The following is a 20831-nucleotide window of genomic DNA, read 5'->3' as shown; positions in this document are numbered from 1 at the left end:
CCACCTCTCATCTAACTTGCTCTTTGACAATCTACAATCTGGCTTCTGCCCCCATCATTCCACTGAGACAGCCCTGACCAAAATTACCAATGACCTACTTACAGCCAAAGCTAACCCACAATCCTCTATACTCCTCCTTCTAGACCTGTCCTCTGCTTTCGACACAGTTGACCACTGCCTCCTACTACAGATCCTCCTCTGCCCACCACTGCCCCCTCCAACCTCCCTCATCTCTTTGCGCACACTTCAAAACCAAGATAGACCAAACACGGCATGTCTTTATTGCTCAACCACCACAACCCCTTTGCACACCAGACCAATGCCCAAACCCCATAACCTCCCTATCTAACATCACTGAAGGGGAGCTTGCTCATCTTCTTTCCAAATCACACCTTACCACTTGTGCACTTGACCCTATGCCATCCCACCTCCTCCCCAACCTCACCACCACCCTTATCCCATCCTTAACCCAACTCTTCAACCTATCACTAACTTCTGGTACCTTACCTTCTGCTTTCAAACATGCCACAATCACGCCTATCCTTAAAAAGCCAACCCTCGACCCAACAGCCACGTCCAGCTATCACCCAATATCGCTGCTCCCATTCGCTTCTAAACTCCTGGAGCAGCATGTCCACGCTGAACTTTCCTCCCACCTCTCATCTAACATTGCTCTTTGACAACCTACAATCTGGTTTCCGCCCCCATCACTACACTGAGACAGCCCGGACCAAAATTACTAACGACTTACTTACAGCCAAAGCTAACGGACAATACTCTATACTCCTCCTTCTAGACCTGTCCTCTGCTTTCAACACAGTTGACCACTGCCTCCTACTACAGATCCTCTCCTCCTTCGGCATCAAAGACCTCGCCCTATCCTGGATCTCCTCATACCTCTCCAACCGCACATTCAGCGTCTCCCACACTACCTCCTCATCCCACCCTCTCTCTGTTGGAGTCCCCCAAGGCTCTGTTCTAGGACCCCTACCCTTCTCAGTCTATACACTTGGCCTGGGGCAACTCAAAGTCCCACGGATTCCAGTACCACCTTTATGCCGATGATACTCAGATCTACCTCTCTGGCCCAGACGTCACCTCTCTGCTCTCCAGAATCCCAGAGTGTCTATCAGCCATATTCTCCTTCTTCTCCTCTCGCTTCCTCAAACTCAATGTGGACAAATCTGAACTAATCATCTTTCCCCCATCTCACAGATCTTCCTTACCCGACCTTTCTATAACAACTGACATCACGCTTTCCCCCCTACCGGAGGTCCGCTGCCTCGGAGTAACCCTTGACTCTGCCCTGTCCTTCAAACCGCACATCCAAGCTCTCTCCTCCTCCTGCCGCGTCCAGCTCAAAAATATTTCCAGAATCCGTCCCTTCCTCAACCTGCTAAACTACTTGTGCATGCCCTCATCATCTCCCGCCTTGACTATTGCAACATCCTTTTCTGTGGCTTCCCTGCTAACACCCTTGCACCTCTCCAGTCCATCCTTAACTCTGCCGACTGACTAATTCATCTCTCTCCTCACTACTCCTACGCTTCTCCCCTTTGCAACTCTCTGCATGGCTCCCATTCACTCAGCGTATCAAATTCAAATTACTAATACTGACCTACAAGGCCATCTATAACCTGTCTCCTCCATATATCTCAGAACTAATCTCCCGATACCTTCCCTCACGTAATCTCTGGTCCTCCCAAGACCTCCTTCTCTCCTCCACACGTATTCACTCCTCAACCAACCGCTTCCAAGACTTCTCCCGAATAGCCCCCATCCTCTGGAATTCCCTGCCCCAACACGTCCGGCTATCATCCACACTCGGATCCTTCTGACGGAACCTGAAAATCCACCTCTTCAAAAAAGCCTACAGCCTGCAATGATCCCGCTGAATCCTCATCACTACTGGAGCTACCGCCTAACCATCACTGGAGCTGCTGCAACCCCCCCAACCTACTGTCTCCTTCCCCACCATCCTGTAGCATGTAAGCCCGAAAGGGAAGGGTCCTCTCTCCCCTCTGTATCAGTCTGTCATTGTTAGTTTGCTTACTGTAAGTGATATCTGTAATTTGTATATAACCCCCCTTCTCATGTACAGCACCATGGAATCAATGGTGATCTATAAATAAATAATAATAATAATGCCCCAGCAATGTCACCTCTCCAATCAGCAGATCAATCATGTTGTAGATGAGGTCTAGGTTCTTCTGGTGATTGATGTCCTCATGGATCAGGGGGTGAGGTGGAGGCCCCGTGATTGGGCTCAGGGGTCTTCCCCATCTCTCAGACACAGGGTCCTGACAGCGATCACTAGAGGTCTTCTTCACCACTGTGTAATCCTGGTTATGGAGAGACACATTAATAAATCTCACTACAGACATTTCCAGAGTCCTCACCTCTCCAGTTCTGTCCATCTGTTATTCCCATAGATAAGAATGATGTAATGTGACGTCATCAGAATCTCTCACCTCTCCAGTGAGACGGAAGAGGATCTCTAGGGTGAGGTGCAATATCCTCTCCGCCATCTTGTCTCTGTCCATATTCGTCCTTGATGGGTAAATCAGGAAAATTCTCTTTTGTAGAAGATCTTCACTGAGAGGATCCGATATTGTAGAGACCTGAATGAGAAGAAGATGAGCCAATGTAACATCATAAGAATCCTGTGTAATAATACAATTACTGGAGATAATAAGGGAAACACATGAGGAGATTTATTATCTTACAGGGTTTAGTTTTCTCCCCTGACATCTACTAATAAAACCTATATATTTAGGCCACAGACAACAAGCAGTTTCCTCCTCGGAGTCGGCAGCTGAACACGTTCCTCATAGACTCATCTTCCATAACGCTAATTCTCGTCTCATTTACCGACACTGGAATCGGCATTAGCAATACTGCAGGAGAGATTCATTACACGCGACATGAGAAATAACTCCTTCATGATGAGGACGACATCTTCATCTTCTACTGTGGCTCTAGAGACAGATTTGGCCAGAGTCGGTCACTGCCTCCATCCCCACCGGCCGTCTATATGAAGGTTTCCCGTCTTCCCCGCACTGGAATCTTCTATCACGTTAGATCTCAGCTCTGAGTCACACACAGAAGTTTGAGGCTTTTACAAAAGATTTTTAGTTTCCACAATCAACACAGACAGAAATGATCTGACCCCAAAGTCTCCATGTACAGTGATTTATGGGGATTATTTCTGGCCTTAGGCTTTCCTACATTACATGAAAAACTCCAGAAAAAGCCGATATTAAAATGTTTTTAAAGAAAATTGGTTCCAACAATTCTTGTAAGAAGAAAAAAAATATGCAAAAAGTAGAAGACACATTTTATAAATTTTAACATGTTGAACGTTTATTAAAAAGAAATGAATCTTTTTGGTCCCCAGAACATAGATGTACACCGCAGGGACGGCACAGAGGAGGCTTCAACAAAAACCCTGACAGTTTAACCACTTGCTGCTGTGAAAAGCAAACATGACATCTAAGAAGGTGTGACAGAGTTTGGCTGAATGCCCCCCGCCCCCAAGTCCTCGATAGTATGGGGCGGCCTAGTTACTCCGATACTTACATGCCTAATAATGGGGTCTGGGCTGCAATGTATGAAGGTCTATTAGGCCGGGCCAGAGACAGCGTCCAATAAGTTACCTTATAACGCCCCATACACATTAGACTAAAGTTCCATGAAAGCACTGATTTCGGGGGGTTTGGCCGACAATATAACGTATTTGGGGGCCTCCTGACAGATGATGTCAGGGCAGAGAAGGATCCGGCATCCTGAATTTCAGAGGATAATCCGTTTGTTCTTCCTGTAGATAATCCTCCTCTAGAGGAGTCTGGAGGCGACTCTCTCATACAGACCACAGGAAAGCTGGAATATTTGTGTGTATGGGGGAGTCGGGAGAGATCGCCGTCTGCCAAATGACCGTCCAGTCGACTCTGATCTCATGTGTGTGGGGCCGTTAGTATTACACTGACAGGCAGTGATGATACACGGCACTACAGTAGTACAGGGCATCACCGGAGCCATCAGAGGCTTGTATGTTGTATGATCGCACTGATCAGAGGGGTTTAAAAAAGGCTTAAAGTGGAAAAAATATCACAGTTTCAGTAACAAGAAATATCCATCACTATATGGAAAGCAGAGTCACTGCACAATGTTAGTTACGTCACATCTATAACTACTTGATTATACTCTATTGTCCTGTACACAGTGGAGTAGATAGAAATCACAGATCCCACAGCAATAGCTGGAATTGGACCCTCCAACGTAAAGAAAAAAAATCTCTCTCTCTATATACACTGTTCAAAAAAATAAAGGGAACACTTAAACAACAGAATATAACTCCAAGTAAATCACACTTCTGTGAAATCAAACTGTCCACTTAGGAAGCAACACTGACTGACAATCAATTTCACATGCTGTTGTGCAAATGGAATAGACAACAGATGGAAATTATTGGCAATTATCAAGACACCCTCAATAAAGGAGTGGTTCTGCAGGTGGGGACGACAGACCACATCTCAGTACCAATGCTTCTGGCTGATGTTTTGGTCATTTTTGAATGTTGGCTGTGCTTTCACACTTGTTTTAACATGAGACGGACTCTACAACCCACACAAGTGGCTCAGGTAGTGCAGCTCATCCAGGATGGCACATCAATGCGAGCTGTGGCAAGAAGGTTTGCTGTGTCTGTCAGCGTAGTGTCCAGAGGCTGGAGGTGCTACCAGGAGACGGGCCAGTACACCAAGAGATGTGGAGGGGGCCGTATGAGGGCATCAACCCAGCAGCAGGACCGCTACATCCAACTTTGTGCAAGGAGGAACAGGAGGAGCACTGCCAGAGCCCTGCAAAATGATCTTCAGCAGGCCACAAATGTGCATGTGTTTGCACAAACGGTTACAAAACAACTCCATGAGGATGGTCTGAGGGCCCGACGTCCACAGATGGGGGTTGTGCTCACAGCCCAACACCGTACAGGACACTTGGCATTTGCCACAGAACACCAGGATTGGCAAATTCACCACTGGCGCCCTGTGCTCTTCACAGATGGAAGCAGGTTCACACTGAGCATATGTGACAGCCGTGACAGAGTCTGGAGACGCCGTGGAGAGCGATCTGCTGCCTGCAACATCCTTCAGCATGACCGGTTTGGCAGTGGTCAGTAATGGTGCGGGGTGGCATTTCTTTGGAGGCCGCACGATGTTGGGCTGTGACCACAACCCCCATGGAGACACAATTGTGCCTTTACCTGGAGATAAAGTCCCAGTGGGGGCAATTTCCAAAATGCAATAACTTAAGTGGGGAATTCAGCTCTTTTCACAATTAAGGGATCTGTATATGGAGTCTACAGACTACAGTGGGGAAAATAAGGATTTGTTACCATGACAATTTTGGGGCTAAAGTCACATTTTTGTGAGGAAATAAAGTACAATTGTCATTTTTTCCTTCCACGTTGCTTAAATTCCTCTCACACTGTCCGAATTCAGATATTGTCCTGTCAGAAAGGAGAATACAGGGAGCGAAAGGGTTAATAGGACTCACAGGAGGAACCGGCCCAGAAAGCAGAAGATCCAGGAGTGTCCGCCACATATATGACTGCTCTGTGCACAGGACCTGTGATGAGGTCACAGGAGGGGAGGAGTCAGGGGTCACATGATCAGGGGCCTCAGTGTGTGCAGGACTCAGTGTGCTGGAGAGCTCCCGATAATCAGCTGCGTGTGTCACGCTGTGTGATAGTCACAGCACCTAAATGGAGGGCGACACATGCAGCTGATTATCGGGAGCGCTCCAGGGATCCGGGGTCCCGATGCAGCTATTCGGTAAGTGATATTAGCCAATAACAACTTCTCCGACGATATTCGATCATCTCTAGTAATAACAGCTCAAAGAAATTCACCAAACTTTTCATTAAGTTTAATAGCGAGACCCTATTAAATATTGAGCACCAGCGGGATGAAGCATTGACAGCGGCATGTAAAAGTGTGGGCGCCCCTGGTCAAGATGACCGTTATTGTGAGCAGTAGTAAGATGAAGATGAAATGATCTCTAAAAGGCCGAACCTCTAAGATGACACATGGCCTTTGTATTTTAGGCAAAAGTAATAATAAAAAATAAATATATATAGAGACTTTTTTACAATTTCATAATTGCAAAAAGGAAAAAGGGCGATGCAAAACTTTGGGCACCCTTGGAGATTTGTGTACTGAGATAATTATGACCAAGATTTCACACCTTAATTAGCTTGTTAGGGTTATGGTGAGATCACATGGTGACCAGGAGCTACAGTCTGAGGAAAGGGCTAAAAAGCCTTCACTAGACCCCTGTACAGCTATATAATGAGGACCAGGCTTTATAGTGAAGGGACAGGAGTGAGGGCCTGTTCCCAGGAGCTACAGTCTGAGGAAAGGGCTAAAAAGCCTTCACTAGACACCTGTAGAGTTGTATAATGAGGCCCAGGCTTTATAGTGAAGGGACAGGAGTGAGGGCCTGTTCCCAGGAGCTACAGTCTGAGGAAAGGGCTAAAAAGCCTTCACTAGACACCTGTAGAGTTGTATAATGAGGCCCAGGCTTTATAGTGAAGGGACAGGAGTGAGGGCCTGTGCCCAGGAGCTACAGTCTGAGGAAAGGGCTAAAAAGCCTTCACTAGACCCCTGTACAGCTGTATAATGAGGCCAGGCTTTATAGTAAAGGGACAGGAGTGAGGGCTTGTTCCCAGGAGCTACAGTCTGAGGAAAGGGCTAAAAAGCCTTCACTAGACCCCTGTACAGCTGTATAATGAGGCCCAGGCTTTATAGTTAAGGGACAGGAGTGAGGGCCTGATCCCAGGAGCTACAGTCTGAGGAAAGGGCTAAAAAGCCTTCACTAGACCCCTGTACAGCTGTATAATGAGGCCCAGGCTTTATAGTGAAGGGACAGGAGTGAGGGCCTGATCCCAGGAGCTACAGTCTGAGGAAAGGGCTAAAAAGCCTTCACTAGACCCCTGTAGAGTTGTATAATGAGGCCCAGGCTTTATAGTGAAGGGACAGGAGCGAGGGCCTGTGCCCAGGAGCTACAGTCTGAGGAAAGGGCTAAAAAACCTTCACTAGACCCCTGTACAGCTGTATAATGAGGCCCAGGCTTTATAGTGAAGGGACAGGAGTGAGGGCCTGATCCCAGGAGCTACAGTCTGAGGAAAGGAGTAAAAAGCCTTCACTAGACCCCTGTAGAGTTGTATAATGAGGCCCAGGCTTTATAGTGAAGGGACAGGAGTGAGGGCCTGTTCCCAGGAGCTACAGACTGAGGAAAGGGCTAAAAAAACCTTCACTAGACCCCTGTACAGCTGTATAATGAGGCCCAGGCTTTATAGTGAAGGGACAGGAGTGAGGGCCTGATCCCAGGAGCTACAGTCTGAGGAAAGGGCTAAAAAGCCTTCACTAGACACCTGTAGAGTTGTATAATGAGGCCCAGGCTTTATAGTGAAGGGACAGGAGCGAGGGCCTGTGCCCAGGAGCTACAGTCTGAGGAAAGGGCTAAAAAACCTTCACTAGACCCCTGTACAGCTGTATAATGAGGCCCAGGCTTTATAGTGAAGGGACAGGAGTGAGGGTCTGTTCCCAGGAGCTACAGTCTGAGGAAAGGAGTAAAAAGCCTTCACTAGACCCCTGTACAGCTGTATAATGAGGCCCAGGCTTTATAGTTAAGGGACAGGAGGGCCTGATCCCAGGAGCTACAGTCTGAGGAAAGGGCTAAAAAGCCTTCACTAGACCCCTGTAGAGTTGTATAATGAGGCCCAGGCTTTATAGTGAAGGGACTGGAGTGAGGGCCTGTGCCCAGGAGCTACAGTCTGAGGAAAGGGCTAAAAAGCCTTCATTAGACCCCTGTACAGCTGTATAATGAGGCCCAGGCTTTATAGTGAAGGGACAGGAGTGAGGGCCTGTTCCCAGGAGCTACAGTCTGAGGAAAGGGCTAAAAAGCCTTCACTAGACCCCTGTACAGCTGTATAATGAGGCCCAGGCTTTATAGTTAAGGGACAGGAGTGAGGGCCTGATCCCAGGAGCTACAGTCTGAGGAAAGGGCTAAAAAGCCTTCACTAGACCCCTGTAGAGTTGTATAATGAGGCCCAGGCTTTATAGTGAAGGGACAGGAGTGAGGGCCTGTGCCCAGGAGCTACAGTCTGAGGAAAGGGCTAAAAAGCCTTCATTAGACCCCTGTACAGCTGTATAATGAGGCCCAGGCTTTATAGTGAAGGGACAGGAGTGAGGGCCTGTTCCCAGGAGCTACAGTCTGAGGAAAGGGCTAAAAAGCCTTCACTAGACCCCTGTACAGCTGTATAATGAGGCCCAGGCTTTATAGTTAAGGGACAGGAGTGAGGGCCTGATCCCAGGAGCTACAGTCTGAGGAAAGGGCTAAAAAGCCTTCACTAGACCCCTGTACAGCTGTATAATGAGGCCCAGGCTTTATAGTGAAGGGACAGGAGTGAGGGCCTGATCCCAGGAGCTACAGTCTGAGGAAAGGGCTAAAAAGCCTTCACTAGACCCCTGTAGAGTTGTATAATGAGGCCCAGGCTTTATAGTGAAGGGACAGGAGCGAGGGCCTGTGCCCAGGAGCTACAGTCTGAGGAAAGGGCTAAAAAACCTTTACTAGACCCCTGTACAGCTGTATAATGAGGCCCAGGCTTTATAGTGAAGGGACAGGAGTGAGGGCCTGATCCCAGGAGCTACAGTCTGAGGAAAGGAGTAAAAAGCCTTCACTAGACCCCTGTAGAGTTGTATAATGAGGCCCAGGCTTTATAGTGAAGGGACAGGAGTGAGGGCCTGTTCCCAGGAGCTACAGACTGAGGAAAGGGCTAAAAAAACCTTCACTAGACCTATGTACAGCTGTATAATGAGGCCCAGGCTTTATAGTGAAGGGACAGGAGTGAGGGCCTGATCCCAGGAGCTACAGTCTGAGGAAAGGGCTAAAAAGCCTTCACTAGACACCTGTAGAGTTGTATAATGAGGCCCAGGCTTTATAGTGAAGGGACAGGAGCGAGGGCCTGTGCCCAGGAGCTACAGTCTGAGGAAAGGGCTAAAAAACCTTCACTAGACCCCTGTAGAGTTGTATAATGAGGCCCAGGCTTTATAGTGAAGGGACAGGAGCGAGGGCCTGTGCCCAGGAGCTACAGTCTGAGGAAAGGGCTAAAAAGCCTTCACTAGACCCCTGTAGAGTTGTATAATGAGGCCCAGGCTTTATAGTGAAGGGACTGGAGTGAGGGCCTGTGCCCAGGAGCTACAGTCTGAGGAAAGGGCTAAAAAGCCTTCCCTAGACCCCTGTACAGCTGTATAATGAGGCCCAGGCTTTATAGTGAAGGGACAGGAGGGCCTGTTCCCAGGAGCTACAGTCTGAGGAAAGGGCTAAAAAGCCTTCACTAGACCCCTGTACAGCTGTATAATGAGGCCCAGGCTTTATAGTTAAGGGACAGGAGTGAGGGCCTGATCCCAGGAGCTACAGTCTGAGGAAAGGGCTAAAAAGCCTTCACTAGACCCCTGTACAGCTGTATAATGAGGCCCAGGCTTTATAGTGAAGGGACAGGAGTGAGGGCCTGTGCCCAGGAACTACAGTCTGAGGAAAGGGCTAAAAAGCCTTCACTAGACCCCTGTAGAGTTGTATAATGAGGCCCAGGCTTTATAGTGAAGGGACAGGAGCGAGGGCCTGTGCCCAGGAGCTACAGTCTGAGGAAAGGGCTAAAAAACCTTCACTAGACCCCTGTACAGCTGTATAATGAGGCCCAGGCTTTATAGTGAAGGGACAGGAGTGAGGGCCTGATCCCAGGAGCTACAGTCTGAGGAAAGGGCTAAAAAGCCTTCACTAGACCCCTGTACAGCTGTATAATGAGGCCCAGGCTTTATAGTGAAGGGACAGGAGTGAGGGCCTGTGCCCAGGAACTAGTCTGAGGAAAGGGCTAAAAAGCCTTCACTAGACCCCTGTAGAGTTGTATAATGAGGCCCAGGCTTTATAGTGAAGGGACAGGAGCGAGGGCCTATGCCCAGGAGCTACAGTCTGAGGAAAGGGCTAAAAAGCCTTCACTAGACCCCTGTACAGCTGTATAATGAGGCCCAGGCTTTATAGTTAAGGGACAGGAGTGAGGGCCTGATCCCAGGAGCTACAGTCTGAGGAAAGGGCTAAAAAGCCTTCACTAGACCCCTGTACTGCTGTATAATGAGGCCCAGGCTTTATAGTGAAGGGACAGGAGCGAGGGCCTGTGCCCAGGAGCTACAGTCTGAGGAAAGGGCTAAAAAACCTTCACTAGACCCCTGTACAGCTGTATATTGAGGCCCAGGCTTTATAGTGAAGGGACAGGAGTGAGGGCCTGATCCCAGGAGCTACAGACTGAGGAAAGGGCTAAAAAAACCTTCACTAGACCCCTGTACAGCTGTATAATGAGGCCCAGGCTTTATAGTGAAGGCACAGGAGTGAGGGCCTGTGCCCAGGAGCTACAGTCTGAGGAAAGGACTAAAAAGCCTTCACTAGACCCCTGTACAGCTGTATAATGAGGCCCAGGCTTTATAGTGAAGGGACAGGAGTGAGGGCCTGAGCCCAGGAGCTACAGACTGAGGAAAGGGCTAAAAAAACCTTCACTAGACCCCTGTACAGCTGTATAATGAGGCCCAGGCTTTATAGTGAAGGCACAGGAGTGAGGGCCTGTGCCCAGGAGCTACAGTATGAGGAAAGGACTAAAAAGCCTTCACTAGACCCCTGTACAGCTGTATAATGAGGCCCAGGCTTTATAGTGAAGGGACAGGAGTGAGGGCCTGTGCCCAGGAGCTACAGTCTGAGGAAAGGGCTAAAAAAACCTTCACTAGACCCCTGTACAGCTGTATAATGAGGCCCAGGCTTTATAGTGAAGGCACAGGAGTGAGGACCTGTGCCCAGGAGGTACAGTCTGAGGAAAGGACTAAAAAGCCTTCACTAGACCCCTGTACAGCTGTATGATGAGGCCCAGGCTTTATAGTGAAGGGACAGGAGTGAGGGCCTGTGCCCAGGAGCTACAGTATGAGGAAAGGACTAAAAAGCCTTCACTAGACCCCTGTACAGCTGTATAATGAGGCCCAGGCTTTATAGTGAAGGGACAGGAGTGAGGGCCTGTTCCCAGGAGCTACAGTCTGAGGAAAGGGCTAAAAAAACCTTCACTAGACCCCTGTACAGCTGTATAATGAGGCCCAGGCTTTATAGTGAAGGCACAGGAGTGAGGGCCTGTGCCCAGGAGCTACAGTCTGAGGAAAGGACTAAAAAGCCTTCACTAGACCCCTGTACAGCTGTATGATGAGGCCCAGGCTTTATAGTGAAGGGACAGGAGTGAGGGCCTGTGCCCAGGAGCTACAGTATGAGGAAAGGACTAAAAAGCCTTCACTAGACCCCTGTACAGCTGTATAATGAGGCCCAGGCTTTATAGTGAAGGGACAGGAGGGAGAAAAGTGGGGAAAGGAGCCAGAAGAGCCGGACTGCCCATCACTAACCTGCAGAGCCGCACTCCACATATATGGCTGCTCTGTGCGCACAGGACCTGTGATGAGGTCACAGGAGGGGAGGAGTCAGGGGTCACATGATCAGGGGCCTCAGTGTGTGCAGGACTCTGCTGTGCTGGTTGTCATGGTGCTGGATGAGGGGAAGTTTCTGTGTGGGGTCAGGAGGGGTTTACAGGGTGGATGTAGCAGAGCCGTGTGTGTACGAGGTGTACGGAGCGGAGCCATGTGTGTACGAGGTGTACGGAGCGGAGCCGCGTGTGTACGAGGTGTACGGAGCGGAGCCGCGTGTGCACGAGGTGTACGGAGCGGAGCCGCGTGTGCACGAGGTGTACGGAGCGGAGCCGCGTGTGTACGAGGTGTACGGAGCGGAGCCGCGTGTGTACGAGGTGTACGGAGCGGAGCTGCGTGTGTACGAGGTGTACGGAGCGGAGCCATGTGTGTACGAGGTGTACGGAGCGGAGCCGTGTGTGTACGAGGTGTACGGAGCGGAGCCGTGTGTGTACGAGGTGTACGGAGCGGAGCCGTGTACGAGGTTTACGGAGCGGAGCCGCGTGTGTACGAGGTGTACGGAGCGGAGCCGCGTGTGTACGAGGTGTACGGAGCGGAGCCGTGTGTGTACGAGGTGTACGGAGCGGAGCCGTGTGTGTACGAGGTGTACGGAGCGGAGCCGTGTGTGTACGAGGTGTACGGAGCGGAGCCGTGTGTGTACGAGGTGTACGGAGCGGAGCCGTGTGTGTACGAGATGTACGAGCGGAGCCGTGTGTGTACGAGGTGTACGGAGCGGAGCCGTGTGTGTACGAGGTGGACGGAGCAGAGCCGCGTGTGTACGAGGTGGACGGAGCGGAGCCGCGTGTGTACGAGGTGGACGGAGCGGAGCCGCGTGTGTACGAGGTGTACGGAGCGGAGCCGCGTGTGTACGAGGTGTACGGAGCGGAGCCGCGTGTGTACGAGGTGTACGGAGCGGAGCCGCGTGTGTACGAGGTGTACGGAGCGGAGCCGCGTGTGTACGAGGTGTACGGAGCGGAGCCGCGTGTGTACGAGGTGTACGGAGCGGAGCCGCGTGTGTACGAGGTGTACGGAGCGGAGCCGCGTGTGTACGAGGTGTACGGAGCGGAGCCGCGTGTGTACGAGGTGTACGGAGCGGAGCCGCGTGTGTACGAGGTGTACGGAGCGGAGCCGTGTGTACGAGGTGTACGGAGCGGAGCCGTGTGTGTACGAGGTGTACGGAGCGGAGCCGCGTGTGTACGAGGTGTACGGAGCGGAGCCGTGTGTACGAGGTGTACGGAGTGGAGCCGTGTGTGTACGAGGTGTACGGAGCGGAGCCGCGTGTGTACGAGGTGTACGGAGCGGAGCCGTGTGTACGAGGTGTACGGAGTGGAGCCGTGTGTGTACGAGGTGTACGGAGCGGAGCCGTGTGTGTACGAGGTGAAATGTTTTAGACTCAAATTTTTCTATTTCACAGAGAGTAAAATGGAGCCATAATTTACACAGAAATTTCTCCCAAACCTGAGGTCAGGAATGACTGCACACGGCCGGGCTCCAATGGGGAGAGTCACTGTTTTGCTTTTTGGAGCACTAATTTGGCAGTCCTCGCTTGTGGGGGCCAGTTGTAAAGCCCCCGATATTCGTGGACAACGTACGACCCCCTAAAGTTACCCCATTTCAGACCCTGTACTCATCAGGGAAGTCATCTAAGGGTGTAATGGGCATTTTTATCTTACAGGTGTCACTGATTTCTTTACTACTTGGCTGTGAAGATAATATTACATGTGTTCCGAGGTGCAGCGAGTGGTTCAGCTCAAGGACATCTGAGTGGGCTCCTAACCAGATGTTATGATGGTGCCTCACATGCCTTGTCAGTGCCTCTCTTGTCACTATGGTCACTGCAGCTTCTCAGTGGGTCGACCTCCCAGGGTTGTGGGGTACTCGGTACCGGGCCCTATGAGCTTCAATGGGAGATGTCACGGCAGCTGGGACGTGGCCCGTGGCCCTGGGCGCCCATTGTAAAAGGAGTTGTTGCAGTGTGCTTAGAGTGATGAAAGTTTATGAGTGATTCGTGACGCCACCTGTGGTGTTCGGCAATAGAGATGTAAGCCGACGCTGCAGACAGATCCTGTGGGACAGATGGTGTGGTGCAGCAGTGATGTTATAGCCCTCCACAGGCAGGGCTGTAGTCCCAGGGCAGTGTAGAGACGCGTTGCAGAAATGGTGCAGTGTAGGCACAGGGATGCAGCGGTGCCAGGTGTGTGTGACGCGGGAATGAGTGGAGGACACCAGGGCATGTAGTTCCAAAGCTTTACTCACAGTCTGTTGTACAAACAGGTGCCTGCCTCCATGCCGTGTCCTCCGGGTTAGGGACTCAGTCAACCTCCAGGCCAGATGGAATACTCCTTTCCAACACTCCGCCCACATGTACCTTTCTGAACGTCTCCTCTTATAGCGCCTTTAAATGAAGTACTCCTAGTACTGAGTTACACTGGAGTTCCTCCTGTCCGATGTTCTTATGAACTCTACTAGTACGGCAGACAGCTGTAGCCTGCTTCGGGGACTCCTTGCTACTAAGTCCCGGCTCACTATCCAGTTGCTGTTGTGCCCCCAAGTCTTGTGTGGGAATAAAGCGGTCACTCCTTCTATTCCTCCGGTGTCTGCTGCAGGACCATTAGTGTTGTGAGTTCATTCTCCCCTTCACCTTTGATGTCTGATGTACTCCCTCTGCTGGTGAAGAGAGGTAGTGAAATTGATTGGGATGGGAAGAACCTGTCATCTGAACAGGCGGAGTGTGATTGGACATCTGGAATTTCTGAGTGGATATAAGGCAGCCGACGCCCTGCAGGGTTGCTGGTGATCCTTTCTGCTCTGAGCTCTTGCATCCAGTTTTAGTTCCTGTCTACTAAAAGATAAGTTTTTGCCCTGCTGTTATTCCATGAGATTTTGTCTGGTTTCCTTAGTGTTTATATTCAGCCAGTCCTGGTTGGGACTGGCTGAATTCCATTTTTGTCTCTGATCAGTTTATCTCTTTGCTCTGTTTTCAGAATATACCTGAGTGCTGATATAGTGATTTTGAAGTCTAGCGACTTCAGGGCCTTTTTCCTTATCAGACGGTTGGGACATTTTTGGTAGGGTTTTTTGCGGATTGCAGCCAGCATCTTTTCTGTCCTGTCCTATCTAGTTAGTTGGGCCCCATCATTTGCTCAGCCTGTCTTTCTGTCTGTGTTTGTGTTTTCATCTGTATTTCACCGACAATACATGTTGGGGGCTGTCTATTGCTTTGGGGTCTGCTCTGGGGCAGTTTAGATTTCCCCTTTCCTTCTTTAGGCTTATGTAGTTCTCCGGCTGTGACGAGGGGTCTAGGGCACCGTAGGAACCCCCCACGGCTACTGTTAGTTGTGGTGTATAGGATCAGGGGTCTGCAATCCGATAGCTACCAACCACTCCTGTTTTCTGGACTTAGCTTGTATTTTTGTTTTCTCCTCCTCCGGTGACTCATTCATAATAGAATCACCAGCCATACCGCAGATTCTAGGGTACTCAATAGCAGGAAAGAATTGTAAAAAAAAAAAAGTGTCAGAATTTTTCTTTAGTGTATATTTTTTCCTCTATTTCTCTGAGGCTGTAGGGGGAATTTTTTCTCAATGGAGATTAAGCAATTGTCTGATCGTGTGGAGCAGCTTACTGCTGAAGTGCGGGGAATTTCCACCTATCTTGCTCATTCACATGCTGCTGAACCAAAGATCCCTACTCCTGATGTGTTTTTTGGGGATCGGTCTAAATTTCCTAATTTTAAGAATAATTGTAAATTATTTTTTGCCTTGAAGCCTAACTCATCGGGGAGCTCCGTGCAGCAGGTTAAAATTGTCATCTCTTTGCTGCGCGGCGATCCCCAGGATTGGGCGTTTTCTTTGAAACCTGATGATCCTATTCTGACTGATGTGAACACATTTTTTCAGGCCTTGGGGTTGTTGTATGATGAACCTAATGCTATTGATCAGGCTGAAAAGGCCCTGTTGGCATTGAGCCAGGGTCCAGATTCTTCAGAGTTGTACTGTCAAAAATTCCGAAAGTAGGTGGTCCTCACTACCTGGAATGATGGTGCCTTGGCAGCTCTCTTTCGGAAGGGTTTGTCAGAAACCGTAAAAGATACTATGGTGGGATTTCCTGTTCACTCTGGTCTTGACGATTCTATGTCATTAGCCATTCAGGTTGATCGGCGTTTGCGTGAACGCAAAACTGCACGAGAGGTGTTGCCACCTGTTGAACAAATGTCTGAACCTATGCAATGTGATAAGAGTTTTGTCTAGGGCGCAACGTCAGGAGTTCAGAGGGCGTAATAAGCTGTGTTTTTTCTGTGGAGATGCCTCTCATATTATTTCTGTCTGCCCTAAATGAGAGAAACATTTTGCACACACATTTGCTGTGGGTGGTGTTCAACCTAAGTTTCTTCTGGCAATTACTCTGACCACATTTTCCGCTAAGGCTTTTGTGGATTCGGGAGCAGCTCTGAACCTGATGGACTTGGATTTTGCTAAACGTTGTGGGTTTCCTATGACACCTCTGCGGACGCCTATCCCTTTGAGGGGTATTGATGCTACTCCTTTGGCGAAGAATAAACCTCAGTTTTGGTCCCAGGTCGTAATGCGGGTCGCCCCAGACCATCAAGAAAATTGCAGATTTTTGGTGTTGCATAATTTGCATGATACCCTCATTCTGGGGTTTCCCTGGTTGCAAATCCATAATCCAGTTTTGGATTGGAAATCTTTGTCTGTGGTGAGTTGGGGTTGTAGGTGTGCCCTTAGTGACGCTCCTGTTTTCTCCACCTCTCCCCAGTCGCATGATGTTCCTGACTATTTGGCTGATTTTTATGATGTATTTAGTGAGAATGAGTCTGTGTCTTTGCCTCCTCATAGAAGTTATGACTGTGCAATTGAGCTGAGCCCTGGGTGTAAATTTCCCAAGGGTCGACTTTTCAATTTATCAGTACCCGAGCACAAGGCTTTGCGATCCTATATTAAGGAGTCGTTGGAGAAGGGTCATATTAAACCATCCTCTTCACCCTTAGGTGCTGGGTTTTTTTTTGTGGCCAAGAAAGATGGTTCATTAAGGCCTTGTATTGACTATCGTTCCCTCAACAAAATTACTATTAAATATCAGTATCCGTTACCCCTGATTTCTGATCTATTCTCCATAGTTAAAGGTGCTTGCTGGTTTACCAAGCTTGACCTCAGGGGGGCATATAATCTTATTCGCATTAAGCAGGGGGATGAATGGAAGATGGCATTTAATACTCCGGAGGGACATTTTGAGTACCTGGTGATGCCTTTTGGGCTCACTAATGCCCCTTCTGTCTTCCAGTGCTTCATGAATGATATTTTCCGAGACTTTGTGGATAAATTTTTGATCATCTATCTGGATATTTTGATCTTTTCCAAGGATTGCGACTCTCATGTGGAACATGTTCGGGCTGTGTTCCGGATTTTGAGGGAGAATTCCCTGTATATCAAGGGATCGAAATGCCTTTTTGGTGTACAGAGGATTTAATTTTTGGGATTTATTTTGTCTCCGTCAACTATTGAAATGGACCCGGCCAAGGTACAGGCCATTTATGATTGGGTTCAGCCCACTTCTTTGAAGGCCCTCCAGAAGTTTTTGGGTTTTGCTAATTTTTATCGTAAATTTATAGCTAATTTTTCTGGTATTGCCAAACCATTGACTGATTTGACTAAGAAGGGGGCTGATGTGCTGAATTGGTCTCCGGAGGTTGTTTCTTCTTTTCAGGAGCTGAAGCGAAGGTTCACTTCTGCTCCGGTTTTGCGGCAACCTGATGTCTCACTCCCGTTTCAGGTAGAGGTGGACGCTTCTGAGATTGGTACAGGAGCTGTTTTGTCCCAAAAAGATCCTGTAACATCTAAAATGAATCCCTGTGCTTTCTTTTCCCTTAAGTTCTCCCCATCCGAACGTAACTATGATGTGGGGAATCGGGAACTGTTAGCCATGAAATGGGCATTTGGGGAGTGGAGACATTGGTTGGAGGGAGCTAAACATCAAGTCGTGGTCCTTACTGACCACAAGAATTTGATTTACCTGGAGTCGGCCAAACGCTTGAATCCTAGACAGGCTAGGTGGGCCTTGTTTTTCACACGTTTTGATTTTGTGGTCTCTTTTCTTCCGGGCACTAAGAATGTCAAGGCAGACGCACTCTCTAGGAGTTTCTTTGCTGATTCTCCTATTGTGACCAAGCCTGCTACCATCTTAGGTGAGGGGGTAGTTCTTTCTGCCATCTCGCCCGATTTGAGACATGTTCTGGAAGAGTTTCAGGAGGACAAACCTGAGCGTTGTCCCATTGGAAAATTGTATGTTCCTGACCAGTGGAGAAAGAGAGTGATGTCTGAGGTTTATTGCTCCGCATTGGCTGGTCATCCAGGTATTTTTGGTACTAGAAATTTGGTGAGTCGTTCTTTTTGGTGGCCTGCCTTGTCTCGTGATGTCAGGAATTTTGTGTAGTCCTGTGGGACTTGCTCCCGGTCTAAACCTTGTTCTCGCTCTAGTGGGTTGTTGATGCCTTTGCCGGTGCCCCGGAGGCCATGGACCCATATTTCAATGGATTTTTATCTCTGATATGCCTGTTTCTCAGAGAATGACTGTTATTTGGGTGATTTGTGATAGATTCTCTAAGATGGTCCATCTTGTACCACTCCCTAAGTTGCCATCTTCCTCAGAGTTGGTGCCCTTGTTTTTGCAACAGGTGGTTCGCTTGCACGGGATTCCTGAGAACATTGTATCTGACAGAGGAGTTCAGTTTGTTTCTAGATTTTGGAGGACTTTTTGTTTCAAGCTGGGAATTCAGTTGTCCTTCTCCTCTGCGTTTCACCCTCAGACCAATGGGCAGACGGAGAGAACAAACCAGACTTTGGAGTCATATTTGAGATGTTTTATTTCTGCTGATCAGGATGATTGGGTTTCATTTTTGCCCTTGGCCGAATTTGCTTTAAATAATAGAGCTAGTTCTGCCACTTTGATGTCACCTTTTTTTGTAACTTTGGGTTTCATCCTCTATTCTCTTCAGAGCAGGTGGAGTCTTCTGCCTACCCAGGTGTTGACACTGTGGTGGAGAGAATGCACCAGATCTGGGACCAAGTGGTGGATAAGTTGTCTCTCTCCCAGGAAAAGGCCCAGCGGTTTTCCAACCGGCATATGACCATTGGTCCCCGGTTTAAGGTGGGTGATATGGTTTGGTTGTCATCAAAGAATATCTCTATGAAGGTGGCTTCTCCAAAATTTAAACCTAGATTTATTGGACCTTACAAGATTTTGGAGATTCTTAATCCGGTCTCTTTTCGATTGGCTCTTCCTGTTACATTCAAGATCCATAACGTGATTCATAAGTCTCTGTTAAAGAGGTTTGTTGAGCCAGTAGTTCCTGTGGTGGCACCTCCTGACCCTGTATTGGTTGAAGGTAATGTGGAATATGAGGTTGAGAAGATACTGGATTCACGTCTGGCTAGACGGAGACTCCAGTATTTGGTTAAATGGAAGGGTTAAGGCCAGGAGGATAATTCTTGGGTCCCTGCATCCGATATTCATGCCAAAAGATTGGTTCCTGCTTTTCATTGGGCCCATCCTGATCGCCCTGGTGGCGTGGATGAGGGTTCGGTGACCCCTCCTCAAGGGGGAGGTACTGTTGTGAGTTCATTCTCCCCTTCACCTTTGATGTCTGATGAACTCCCTCTGCTGGTGAAGAGAGGTAGTGAAATTGATTGGGATGGGAAGAACCTGTCATCTGAACAGGCGGAGTGTGATTGGACATCTGGAATTTCTGAGTGGATATAAGGCAGCCGACGCCCTGCAGGGCTGCTGGTGATCCTTTCTGCTCTGAGCTCTTGCATCCAGTTTAGTTCCTGTCTACTAAAAGCTAAGTTTTTGCCCTGCTGTTATTCCATGAGATTTTGTCTGGTTTCCTTAGTGTTTATATTCAGCCAGTCCTGGTTGGGACTGGCTGAATTCCATTTTTGTCTCTGATCAGTTTATCTCTTTGCTCTGTTTTCAGAATATACCTGAGTGCTGATATAGTGATTTTGAAGTCTAGCGACTTCAGGGCCTTTTTCCCTATCAGACGGTTGGGACATTTTTGGTAGGGTTTTTTGCGGATTGCAGCCAGCATCTTTTCTGTCCTGTCCTATCTAGTTAGTTGGGCCCCATCGTTTGCTCAGCCTGTCTTTCTGTCTGTGTTTGTGTTTTCATCTGTATTTCACCGACAATACATGTTGGGGGCTGTCTATTGCTTTGGGGTCTGCTCTGGGGCAGTTTAGATTTCCCCTTTCCTTCTTTAGGTTTATGTAGTTCTCCTGCTGTGACGAGGGGTCTAGGGCACCGTAGGAATCCCCCATCGCTACTGTTAGTTGTGGTGTATAGGATCAGGGGTCTGCAATCCGATAGCTACCAACCTCTCCGGTTTTCTGGACTTAGCTTGTATTTTGTTTTCTCCTCCTCCGGTGACTCATTCATAACACATTAGTATCCATACAACCTCGGGGATCGGGCTCCGGCCTTGCGCTTAGAACTTCTAGGAAGGGTTCTCTTCTAACCCACGTCCTCTGTTCTCATTTACTGCTCACATTCCGTACTAATCTTTCTTTCTATAGAAAATCAGGCTTTCAGTCTATGTTGCTCTCTCTCTCTTCCTTTCCCGTGCCAGCAGACCCAGGTCACTGGGATCTGCTGCAGCACTTCCATCCATCTATCCCTCTCTCCGGGGATCTTCTTCTCTCTCCTTACTCAGCAACTGACTCCTCTCCCAAACTCTCCCCGCTCTCTTTAATGTAAACTAAACTCCACCCACCACCCAGCACGTTTCGTGTTCCAAGCAGGGAGCCACCAATGGGTGCTTTGCTACACTCCAAGCAGGGAGCCGCCGAAGGTGCTTTTCTACACTACATTGTGGTGTGGGGTGCAGGTGTTGGAGTGTGGTCAGGAGTCTCCAAGTTACCTGAATGGTGGGGTACCACACCTCAGGAGGAGGTGCAGTACCTCTGTGGCAGCTGAGCCTCAGGGGTGCCACATACCCCCCCGTTAAACACAGCACGTCTGCGTGCTGCAAGGGAAACAAAGTTGACAATACAGGAACATACAAATTTTTATATTGCATAATGAACATGTCTTATACTAAACTTCACAATGTGGGAGGCACTGTTTCTTGAACGTTACAGTTTAACTGTCTATCAATATTTAAAGTTATGCTACCTAATTTAAAGTGCCATGGAAGCAAATAGTAACACATTTTCTAGCAATACATTGCCTTTCTGTCATTCTTCACATTTTCTACTTTTCTTCTTCTTACCCTTA

General features: G+C 48.8%; 1 protein-coding gene across 1 annotated transcript in view; it reads right to left on the bottom strand.

The window, feature by feature from the left end:
* The window catches only part of LOC141056850 (uncharacterized), a 67429-nt gene extending 64812 nt beyond the window's left edge, over positions 1 to 2617 (bottom strand). The window contains 2 exon segments of the mRNA XM_073553319.1: positions 2163 to 2342; positions 2472 to 2617. Of these exon segments, the coding sequence (XP_073409420.1) occupies positions 2163 to 2342; positions 2472 to 2543 (252 nt within the window). The 5' untranslated portion in view covers positions 2544 to 2617.
* Positions 2618 to 20831: the final 18214 nt, after the last annotated feature.

This window comes from Dendrobates tinctorius, unplaced genomic scaffold, assembly GCF_039654945.1.
Source record: "Dendrobates tinctorius isolate UK_male_01 unplaced genomic scaffold, ASM3965494v1 ptg000200l, whole genome shotgun sequence".
Taxonomy (NCBI): Eukaryota; Metazoa; Chordata; class Amphibia; order Anura; family Dendrobatidae; genus Dendrobates; species Dendrobates tinctorius.
The sequence above is the reverse complement of the archived record's forward strand: the minus strand, read 5'-3'. Positions and strand labels throughout refer to the sequence as shown.